We start from the raw sequence: 12,394 nt of genomic DNA on the forward strand, positions 1-12,394 counted from the left end.
CTTCGTGGGGGGTTTGCAAAAAATGTTATAAGCTAATCAATAGAAAAGTATTTGCAAGCTATAAAGCCCTCTATAAGTATGAGAAATTATTGCTATGACATAATTATGGTAGAACTTAACGTTTTAGGTCTCTTTGATTTTATTCAATTGTTTGAATGCCTCTCTCCCTTCCAAGCCATGTGAAATAGTATACATCTGCTATCATCAAAGTCCCCAACTCTAAAAAGCCACACAGGGAGGGGCAGGGAGGTGGGATTAACGGTGTTCAATATCTGTCTGGGGAAAGGGGGGCACACCTCATCCACATGGGTACCTGCGCAATGAATATCTGTATACCTAACCTTTAACTGTACCCCACAATTTTAAAATAAAAAAATATATAATTTTTTTTAAGCCACACTCAGAAGAATGTGATGTAAAAAAAATGATTTTTTTGAACTGTATATCTTTAGAATATAATTCAATCAGAAGCAATTGTGGCACTGGCAAATATTGTGAGAATTCATGAAATCCCACAGTCAAACCATGATTCATGGCTTCAATACCAAAAGCATTTGGCAGGCCATAGTCTGGAAGCCACAACACACTGTCGGCTTTCGAGGCTCTAAATGGGCCCATTTGGACTCATGCAGCACCGCCTGGCCCCGCCACTCTGGAGAGATGGTACCAGAATTCCTCAGTTTCCTCAGACAGTGTTTTTCTTATTTCTTCTTGGTCCTTGCTGAACAATACATCTTGTGGGGTTAAGCGATGCATAGAGATTTAGGAGTTTCTCCTTACCCTATAAGCATTACAGCATGCATATTCTACAAATTTATTTTATATACAAAAAAAGAAAAACTTTGTTAAGCAGCTGTAGTGTTCCTAACACAACCTGTCCTTACACAACCTGTCCTTCAGACCCTTAATGATGGGTTTCTGTGGAAGTAGTTTCTCCACACTTTCCTCTGCTTGGTCTGAGAGGACAGGCACCTTCAGGCAAATAGCATAGTTGGGTTACCATTTCAAACAAAATGAATATAGACAAAGAGGTACTAGCACTCCCTGAGCAGTCGCGGTGATGTGTGTTGTGGCGTGCAGGTGAACATCAGGCATGCCGCCCTGGCCAAATGTCTAGCACTTCAGGCAGGAAAGATAAAAATCTCCTGCCTAAGTGGGAGCTGTGTCATCTCACTCTGTTCCAATATGCCAAAGCTGGCTTCTGCAAGTCCGCGTGACTCACGGAGGCCTTCCAAAGAATCACAGAGTGTAAAAAACGGAGGGACAGGATGCCACATCTTATGATCTCTAAGCAGACGTTTGGGTCTCTTGACGGCACCCAAGGCCAAGAGGTGCTCCAGCCTTGGCCTGGTCACATCCAGGGATGGGGCAGTGTGCCTTCTGGAGAGAGTCGATCTATTGGGGGGCAGTGTTAACCTTAGGAGATGTGGTGTTTTGTTTTCATCACTCTCAATGTCTCAGGCTCAACTTAACCCTGTGGGATTCGTCACTGGCTGATGTCTGCATCCGTCCGTTTATTAGCCAGTCACAATCCAATCTGTGTCATCTGGCACAGACCTCACAAGTCAGGAGAAACCAGCCAACACCCGCTAGCATCCAGTGGTAGGTTCCAGCCTATTGATTTCACCCTTCTGTTTCTCTTCACCAAAAAGAAATAATGCGAATCTAGAAAGAGTGTTCTTTTCTTAACAAACCCATGGTCCTTTAAGAGTGCAGAATAATTAGTAGTCCTTTAAGAGTGCAGAAAACCTCTGTTTTAATCATTCCTTTCTGAAGCTTTGCCTAGACTGTGCCTCAACTCACCAGTTAAATTTGTAGATGCTGCCTTACTCCTGTTTTGGGGAGCTGAGGCTATATTTGCATGTATTCTATCTTCTCGTGCCCTCTATAAGTTCTTCATAGCTCTTCTGTCGTTAGTTTTAAATGCCCGGGATGCATGAGTCTACTCACAGACAATGTGACCATTTGCAAACAGGCTAGTTGTTCTGACAAACCCTGGCCTGAATGGCGCGAGTGCGCGCGCACACACACAGACACACACACACACACACACACACACACACACACACACAGAAATACATGTAACAGATTGAGGATCTGGGTGTGAATTGGCCTAATTAGTAGATGTCTACTAACAAGTCTATGCTGCCCAAGCATGAATTAAGTAAAAAATATATTTTTTAAATTTCGGTTCTACTCCTTATTTTGGATACATTATTCATTTCCTAATGTACCTTTATAAGAAGCAGTGACCAATGACTGTATTTATCTCTGCACATGTGTCACAGACCTAACTTTAATTGTTTGGCCTAAAATGACAAACTTTTTAGCACTAAAATAATATATAGCAATATAATGTGGCAGTGTGCAAAAGCTCACCTAAAGACAACCGTGTTCTCTTTGTATTCTCTTTTTGTAAGATAAAAATTTCACTCCACACTCACAAAATATGTACATGAAATTACCGTTATGGTAATTCGTAATTCATAGTTATGCCTTCCTGTGATACATATTGTCTTTTTAGCATAAAGAAGGCTATATAACTAACCAGCAATGTTGAAATACGGCCAAATCTTCCTTACCTGCCATTAGTTCACATTTACTTTTGTTGAATTCGTGGAGCAGCTGCATCACTGGAAATGCCTTATGTTCACTGACCACAGCTTCAACAAACAGAGGTCCTGATGTCTCTCTTAAGCCCTGGGCATCTGGGAGATCCTTGCTGAAGTCTGGAAGTACATGGGTTGAGAGCAACTCATTCCAGTGATCAGGGTCTGCTTTCTTCTGTTTTGTGTGACCTGGACACGCATAGCCTCCATCTGCCTGTCACCCTAGAACAGCACCTGGAGCCAGCCTGTGTGGTAACTCTTGGGCAGAAAGGTTAAGTCCCCTGGCATGAATTGCATTTAGCAAGAGAACAAACACAGCAGCTTAGAGATGGGCTTTCATTCACAAGAAACCAGATAGTCAATTTGGTGATAAAATATTTATTTCCTATTATCTTGTGTTGCCAAGACTACTGTGTATAGCACATATCCTAAAAGCAGCCAGAGTTTTAAGGAACTTGCATATAGTAACAAGGAAGTTTTTATTTTGAAAAATATCTTGAGTGGCAGTCTATTGTCACTTAATGTTGACTGAGCTCAGGCCATGTTTCACTTTAAGCCGACACTCTGTCTTCTTTTTAAGCATTGCTTTCCTCTAAAATCCAGCAACGCTGTTTGATAGCCTATGGAAGTGAGGCCAAAGGTGCAGTCGTTTTTAGGTCCAATAGGTGAATGAATCAGCTTGAACTGATGTTAGGTTTCAAAAAAATCTGATCCCTCTGAATGAATATTTTGTAATAACTTGATTTTATTTAATTTAAAACACTTTTATTTTTAGCTATTTACAAAGTACCTGCTAACCCCTGTGGAGGATCCAAAGGTATTAGACAGAAACTCTGACCTCCAAGGGTCTCTGTTTAATGGGGTTCACTAGCACATGCGCACAGATAATTCTATGCTAAGGCAGACTCGCATACTCACTGTGGATGGAGTAGAGCGTTCTGGAGAGGTACAGGAGAGGAAGAGTTTCATTTTAACTGGTGGTTTTCAAGAGGACTTTGCAGAAGCTGCTGACTTTGAGTTGGACCTTGAAGAATAATAAAAGTGGGTAACATTTATGGAGTGCCTACGAAATGCCAGCAATGTTCAAAGTGCTTTAAGCTTATAAACTCTTTTGATTCTCATGATTAACCTTGCAAGCCAAGTCTTGTTATAATTCTCATTTTATAGTTGCATAACCGAGGCATAGAGCAATTAATAACTTGCCCAAGGTTAAGAGCAGTAAATGATGTATTTAGAATGCAAATTCAAGGAGTCTGGCACTGCAATGCTCATTCCTAACCATGGTACCATGTTGCTTCCTGTTGGGGATAAGTAAGATGTCAGCAAGCACATTCAGGCAGTGAGAGCAGCTCAGCCACCATCATAGAGAAGGGAAAATTCGGGAATGTCTGGAAAATCCAAAGTCTGTTCGTGTGGCTTGAACTTGGGGCGAGGGGAGGTATTGATAAACTGTAGAGCACAAGACACACATAGGGGGCTGGATTGTAGAGGGCTTAGAACACTGGCTTGAGGAATTGCAGAGTAACTGGAGGGAAGGGCGCCATTCAGAGATCTATCAATTAATTAAGTTCTTGAAAAACCATTTGTTGAGCTTCTCCTATGTGCCAAGTGCTGTTCTGAGTGTTGAGGACCCAGCAGCCAACAGAGACAAGTCCCTGCCCTCACAGTATGGAAGGAATATAGAGGGTGTATAGGTAAACTGATTAATACGTAAGATGACTCTATCTAGTGCTGAAAGAGAACAGGTGACAGGACGTGATGTGATAGAATTGGGAATTGATGTGTCAGAAGTGGCCAGGGGAGCCCTTGTAGAACTGAGGCCTGACTGACACAGGAGCCAGTCCTAGGAGAGAGCAGGGTGAGAGCTCAACAAGATGGGATTTGGGTTCCTTGGGAAGAGCATTCCAGACAGAGTTAATGCAGAGGCTCTGAGTTAGGAAGGAGCTTGCAGGGCTCAAGGGACAGGAAGACTGCCGGGAGTGCTTGACAAAATCTGGGGAGCGGGCACAGGCTGAGGCTTGAGAGGCCAGCAGTGTCAGGACCCTGGAGGGCAGGGTGGAGCATCTGTCTTGCATTCCACATGGACCAGGAAGCCACTGGAGGATTGTAAGGAGGTGGATGACTTGATCGGTTTTATGTTCTGAAAAGATCCTTCTGGATAATCCTTGAAGAATAGCAAATGGAGGGACAGAAGTGACAGCAGGGAGATGCGTGAGGCAGCGAGAGGCAGAGGTCCAGGCAAGAAAAAGCTGAGGTGGCCAAGACTGTGAAGGAGGAGGCAGATGGGTAGACCAGGATTATATTTTGGAGGCAGAGCTAGAAAGACTTGATCGGGGTGAGAGATCCAAGAGAAAGAAAGATACCACCGAGGGAGTCCCTGAGAATTTTAGCTTAGGTCACCGAGGATGATAGGGCGCTGGTGATTGAAACGCCGAGAACTGACTTGGGGGCTGGATTTTATTTAATTTAAAACACTTTTGTTTTTAGTACCTGCTAACCCCTGTGGAGGATCTCCTACGAGCATGGCGAGGGCAGGTCTAGGGCCACAAGGGCAGCTGCTTTGGGAGTGACAAGGAATGAACGGTTGGAGGCAAGAGAGACTGTAGCTGACACATGAGATTAGACATCAGGATGTGGGTTTTGATAAATTTGGGTTTTAAGCCTGATGAACTAGAAAGGAAGTGGTCCATTAACCAACGTGGTAAAAGAGAATAAGTTTGGGACAAGGGAAGGATCCATGAAGAACAGAAATCGGGAAGAAATTCATATTTGAATAGTGAATAAATGCATTGCCTTTGGAGCCTAAAAGTCATGTTTGAATCCCAGATGAGCCACTTACAAAACCTGTGTGACACGTGACCTGATTGTTCCAGTATCAGCTTTCTTACGTGTGTAAAATGGGAGAAATGACATCATACGTCTGAATGCTTAACACATAGGAATCATGAAATAAATGTTATTATCACTATATCTTGCAATTATCATTATGAAATAGCAACAGTAATAATAAAACTCCTGGAGATGTGTTGCTAAGTGTTAGTGTGTGATATTATTATTAGCATGGTAATGTCTTTGTTCTTAGTTCCTTTTACGTAAGGATTGCAAGCAGAAACTGGAAATTACTTATGTTCTAGTCCCATTTCATAGATAAATAAACTGAAGCTCAGAAAGGGCGACGTGCCCAGGTTATACTGCTAGGAACTGTAGCCTACACGTCACAACCAGGACTCAGGCTCAGATTGGATTTACACCAACTAATCCCAGCCAGTCACTTGTAGGAGATAAAAACACCTTTGCATCACTTTGCCATCTCGCTGAACTCTATGCCGAATGAATGAAATCTGTTTTTCAAAAAACATCATTAGCAAACCACCAGTGTAAAGCTGTGTGTTTCATTTATTTTTCAGCGCTGGACAGCGTTCCTCTCAAGACCTGCCTTCGGAGGAGATGAAAAGGAGCCCTCAGTTTCCCCCCGTTGACAAATACGGTAAGTATTAAGGAAACTGCCATGGGTAAGGTGATGTCTATTTGAGAAAAAGCAAGAAAAGGGTTGTATATTGAAATATCTAGAAATGTTGATATCTATTGGAGAAAAAGCAAGAAAAATGTCAGGTATTGTAATATCAATTGAAGACATCAAATCCGCCTCCTCTGTCTATAGGGACTCTTGCTCCATTCAGATACCCTCATGCTCTCCTCTGCCCCGGCACAGACGTGCACTGGCAGAAGCAGCATTTGCATCATCACATCACATTGTCTTATTCTCCATCTCGGGGGGATTCTCCCTAAAGTTCTATGTCTTTAAGAGCAAGTCTTTAAGCTAAAGAAATGCTTCGTCTTGAAACTTCACCATGAAAGGAATGACTTCTGGTCAAAGCACACCTTTAAGAAATAGAACTTTAGGGAGAATCCCCCCAAGATGGAGAATAAGACAATGTGATGTGATGATGCAAATGCTGCTTCTGCCAGTGCACGTCTGTGCCGGGGCAGAGGAGAGCATGAGGGTATCTGAATGGAGCAAGAGTCCCTATAGACAGAGAAGGCGGATTTGATGTCTGAATGGAACAAGAATCCCGATAGAATTGTCGCCTGCTTTATTTGTTCATTTTTTTTTAAGTTTTATTTTACTATAGGGATGTGGGGTACATATGAGGGTTAACTATTAAAACATAAGCAGGCTGCATGCAGGTGAAGCTTAGGTTTCTGACTGGCCATGACTACCCCGGTAGTGGACCAGGTTTGGATGCTTCATGTTGTCACGTGGCCCCCACCCTTCTCTCTCCCCCTCCCCTAGCAGGGCCAATCCCTTCCATGTTCGGGACTCACTTATGAGTGAGAACATGCGGCATTCCTATCTTTGTTTCTGCGATAGATCCTTTAGTCTGCGCCCAATTTGCTGCAAAGGCCATGATTTTGTTCTTCTTTCTGGCTGTGTAATACTCCATGTTTATACCTACCACATTTTCTTTTTCTTTATCCAGTCCACTTTTGATGGGCAGCAGAGGTGTTGGTTCCACGTTTCTACTATTGTGAATCATACAGCATTAAATGTGTGTGTGCAGGTGTCTTTTGTGTAGAACGATTTATGTTTCTCTGGGTACTGTAGATTGTATAGAAGGTCAATTTTTAGTTCTCCTGGGAATCACCACACTGCTTGCCAAAGAGGTTGAATTAGCTTGCACTCCTCCCAACAGTGTAGAAGCGTTCCCTTTTCTCTGCACCTGTGCCAGCATCTGTTGTTTTTTGGCTTACGAATGACAGCCATCCTTACCGTGGTTAGGTGGTATCTCATGGCAATTTTGATTTACATTTCTCCAATGATTAGTGAGGCTGAGACGTTTTTCATGTGTCTGTTGGCTGTATGTCATCTTTTGAGAAGTGCACATGCTTGAAAAAGTATTTTAAATATCTTAAGACATTCTAAAAGTATAAAATTTGATCTTGTGTATCTTTTATCACTCTGTATTTACCTTTAAGCTCAATAATGTGTGTGAGCATGCACGAGTGTGTAGGTGTGAGTGTGTATGTGTGCCTGCAGGCATGGAAAAAAGTGCAACTCTTTATAAAAATATCTCCTACATCTCATGACATTCCAAACACTTTGTCAACCCTGTACTGAGTCCATTGCTTCTAAATCCCACATCAAGGGGTGCAGGCCAGGAAAAGAAAAACAAGGGATGTGTCCCCATTAACCAAGCACCCAAGGGTAAAATGTAAATCCAGCCAGTCCTTCAAGCACCAGAGCAGAGGTGAGGGGAGAGCTGATGGGATCCATTTTGCACAGGACTGCTTCAGAAAGAATTAATACAGCTCTTTGAAATAATTAGCAACGTTTTTTTTTTCAGGCCTCTGGATGCCAGAGGAAGTACAACTGCCTGGATCACCAGCCACCATGTCTGTGTGCTCTGGCTGGGATGTCCTTTTTCCAACCTTGAAGCCTGAAAGCCTCCATTTTTAATTGGAATTTAGCACAATGGGCTCATTTAGTCACTGCAGCCTCCTCCGACTATATGGAGGACTGAAACGATGTCTGCAAGTTAGAGAGAGCAGACTTATTACAAGAGCTGGGCTATGGGGAGAATAAATTGGATGATGTGTGTTGGGTTCTCTGATTTGGCTGGCAGAAGACCCCAGAGACCTTGGGCTTTGGGATCCTCACCAGTTTGCCTCATCTGCTGAGGACAGTGAGGACCCAGGCATTAGAAAGCTTTTAAGAAACAAAGAGAAGAAAACGTTCTGGTTAGATGCAGGCAAGCTATTTGGGTCCATTAAAGAAAGAAAAGTCTGTGCATCTGACTCCTCATACGTGTCTAGAATGCAGCCCGGTGCTCTTTATCATGAGCTTTGCAGCATAATTGGCCAGTCGAGTAACAGATCCTTTGGAGGGGGAAGCGTGCTCCAAGTGTCATATCATCGCATTTCTTAATAAATGTAGCGTCGTTTCCTCAAACCTTTACAGATGTGACTTCACAACCACAAAATATAGGGCACCTTTTGAAAGGTGTGCTTTGACCAGAAGTCATTCCTTTCATGGTGAAGTTTCAAGATGAAGCATTTCTTTAGCTTAAAGACTTGCTCTTAAAGACATAGAACTTTAGGGAGAATTCTCCCGAGATGGAGAGTAAGACAATGTGATGTGTTGATGCAAATGCTGCTTTTACCAGTGCACATCTGTGCCGGGGCAGAGGAGAGGGCATTAGGGTACCTGAATGGAACAAGAGAAGGCGGATTTGATGTCTCCCACCCAGGACATCACACCATTCGAGAAAGAACCTTCAGTTAGCCTCACTCCACCCCATAAGCCAACAGTGGTGTCATAGCGGCTCTGAGCTGTTTCTTCCACACCCTCCCAAAGCGCAGACTAGAGAATGGAGCTCCCATTAAACCCAAAGCTTTTTCCTGTCTACCTGAGACCTTTCACCCTAAAGTAGCAAAACGTGCAGACCTGGTCTAGTCTTTTCCTGAAGCCTGTGGTCAAGTCCAGTTGAGTCCCTCTGGAGCTGGGCGGCCACACACATCCAACATGACTGTTCTTACAACCTGGCTATAATGGCACCAATTATAAATGCCAGCCTCCATGCCCTGCTGATTCTACTGTCCATCGCCAAAGGAGAGCCCGCCCGGCTGTCCTGGTGGGGCATAAGTCCACAGTCAGATTTCCACCGGAGTCCTGAGGGGCAAGAGGCACTAGGACGTCGCGGGCCCATGAAGTTGCATGTGACACGTTAGGAGGTTGAGTATAGCCATGAGAGGATCACCAGCTTCTTTTTTTTTAATTTTTTTAATTTTCAAATTTTTTATTTTAAAGATGTGGGGTACAATTCAGGGTTAGGTATACACATGTTCATTGTACAGGTACCCTTGTCGGTGATGTGTGCCCCCCTTCCCCTGGCAGTTTCCCATTACTACCAATCCTTTTCTTATAGTATTATGATGATGGTTCAAAGTCTGCTTATGTGTGAGAACATGTGATACTCAGTTCTTTGTTTCTGTGATAGATCACTCAGTATTATAGCCTCTAAGTCCATCCAAGTTGCTGCAAGTTCATAATTTTGTCCTTTATGGCTGGGTAATATTTCATCATGTATATGTACCACATTTTTTTATCCAGTCCTCTTTCAATGGGCAACATGGTTGGTTCCATGTTTTTGCTATTGTGAACAATGCTGCAATAAACATACGTGTGTAGGTATCTTTACCAGCATTACCAGATTACCAGCTTCTTAAAGCATCTGTCTATGTTTGAAATGGAGTTGCATCTTCAGGTTGAACAAAAGCAAACATGCACACAACAGGATAAAGATTCTGCTTTGCCCTCCCCAGGTTAAGATTCGAGGAGCAACCCCTTTGGGGCCTCTCCCACTGTGGGAGCTTTTCTGTCCTGTCAATAAATCCTGCCTTCTCAAAAAAAAACAGATTTGGGGATGTGTATCCTGCTTCCCCTCATCTTGCACCCATCACCACCCCCCTCGTGTCTGACCAGGGCCAGTGCAGCAGTGTCACCGTCGGGCATTTCGTCTCAGGAGAGTTTATGTGCTGCCTTTGGGGTCTTGACAGGGGCCTTTCTTATGAAAATAAATATGCTTGCCCCACTGCTACCGCGAGATGTCTTAATGAAAATGGAGATGGCTGGGTTGGCTCTGAAAGCTCAGCTATCAAAGGGCAGCGCAAGCAGCCATGGCCGCTGACAGATGTGCCCATGTTCACAGACGCGATAGATGGCTTCTTAACTCAGAGTTGAGAGGCAACCGCTTCACCGCATGTGCCCCTTGGCTTTCCAGACAGTAGCCTGAGCCATTAGGTCCGTGCTCGGGACACACCCAGTGCTGTCATTCCAAGGGCATCAAATGCCAACCGAATTTAGACCTAAACGCTGATGTACACCAAAAATGTGGGCTTCCGAGGAGAAGAAGACAAACAGGCCCAACCTGCCGTGGAGGAAGGATCTTTCCTGTCTCCCCACTGCTCTCTCCCCCTCCCTTTGCAGCCATCACTGGTCGAGCACGCGCGATGTACCAGACCCTGCGACGGCCTCATGCGCACTGCCGACCTTGTGAGGGGTGCTATGATTTCTCTCACTTGTGGATAGAGACACGGAGACTTAGGCAGCCTAGATAGAGGGTGAGATAACAGAAAAGTTAGGCTGACCAAAGCCACAGAGCCAGCAAGTCGCAGAGCCAGAGCTTGGAAGCCTGTGCCCACCATGGAGGCCTATGCTTCTAGCCATTACGACATATCACCTTCCTGACCCGTCCCTTTACTCCAAACTCCAAACTCCAAAGGCCGCCTAGCCAGTGCATGCCTATGATACACCCGCACATACATTTGTCTGGGCTCAGCTCTGTTTGCATTTTAAATTTTGCTTCTACTCACCAACTGCTGTCCAAAGTCCCCATTCCCACATCTGGATTGACTGCCTGGGAGTTGTGGATTCCCGTGGGCCAAGCTGGTTCAGGAAAATGGGAGGGGTGGACTGGAAGGCTGATGAGTAACAATGAACTTCTCTTCTAATGCAGGCTATGTATCTGATCCCAGGAGCCCGATGCATTTCCATTCTTGCCGGGATAGTGGCAGCTTTGAGGACAGCAGCTGACAGCATTCAGCATCCACCTAAGGAGAGTTTTCCCCCAAACTGACAGCAGCAATTCCAGTCGTGGCGAGCTGGCTTCCAATTATAATATTCTACCCTCTAAGGTCGCCTCAAATTGGCTTGTTTGTAATGGTCCTATTTAATTCCCTACTACAAGTGGGCTTTGGATTTTTGCCTAAAGAATGCAATGCAAAAGAACCAAGACAAAATGCATGTGAGGAATTGTTTTTAATTTTGCAAATGAAAAACCAAAAAGAGCAAATGAAACCAAAAAGAGTAGATTATTACTTGGAGGGGGCCCTAAGCTTCTGGTGGACACATACATAGCAATGGTTATGTTTTCCTAGACTGAATTGTGAGACTGTTGCTTGAGAGCCATGGGTTTGATTTCTTAGAGTATCATTCATTTTCTTGTCTCATTATGTTACTTCTGGTGTTCAGCTCTGTGATTAAAGATTCTTTGGTGGAATAGAAAATTGATTCAGAAGTGTATTTCATTTCAGCAAGACTTCCTCCACCGAGTATACTTTCTTCCTGACACATTGGTAAAGAGGAATAATAGCCTTCAGGCCGAGAAGCTTGCAGAAACATAGTACCTAATTACTTAGTCCCCTTTCCATGTCACACCGCCACCCTGTGCTCTAGCTGGCCAACCTGCTGCTGTCAGACAAGATGTGGTTGGCGCACACGATGTGGTCAGCACTGCGGGGTCGCTCGTGAAACAAGCCCGCTAGTGCTGCCTTCGAGAAATGAGACACCTGCCCTCCATGCTGGTTCAGCTGGGAAGACTGGAATGGCTCCACCAGACAAAGTTGCTCTGCCGTTGAAAGACAGGCCTGGAAAAAAAAATCAATGATAAGCACTGCTTAGGATTTTGGCAAGAGAAATAAAATCAGCAAAGGAGTCTCAGGCACCGTCGGCATCAAGGTTTTCCAACCTTGGCACTGGTTACACTTTCTTGTTGGCCATGGGGGAGGGGTCCTGAGCATCGTAGGATGTGGAGCAGCTTTCTGGCCTCTGCCCCTCCTCCCCGGGCACACGTAACAACCCCCGGGGGTCGTTAATTTTATGTGTCAACTTGACAGGATCACAGGATGCTCAGGTCTCGGGTTAAAGGCTATTTCTGTGAGGGTGTTTCCAGAAGAGATGAGCATTTGAGCCGACTCAGAAAAGCAGACGGCCCTCCCCAGTGAGC

At 44.4% G+C, this 12,394-nt stretch overlaps 1 protein-coding gene across 1 annotated transcript in view; it reads left to right on the plus strand.

Moving 5' to 3' along the window:
* The window catches only part of LOC103261652 (serine/threonine-protein kinase TNNI3K-like), a 286,249-nt gene extending 275,047 nt beyond the window's left edge, over positions 1–11,202 (plus strand). The window contains 2 exon segments of the mRNA XM_008059229.2: positions 6,017–6,096; positions 11,126–11,202. Coding sequence (XP_008057420.1) covers positions 6,017–6,096; positions 11,126–11,202 — 157 coding nt within the window.
* The last annotated feature ends 1,192 nt before the right edge of the window (positions 11,203–12,394 follow it).

Source organism: Carlito syrichta, unplaced genomic scaffold, assembly GCF_000164805.1.
Source record: "Carlito syrichta isolate Samal-C Ts95f unplaced genomic scaffold, Tarsius_syrichta-2.0.1 Scaffold303962, whole genome shotgun sequence".
NCBI classification, from domain to species: Eukaryota; Metazoa; Chordata; class Mammalia; order Primates; family Tarsiidae; genus Carlito; species Carlito syrichta.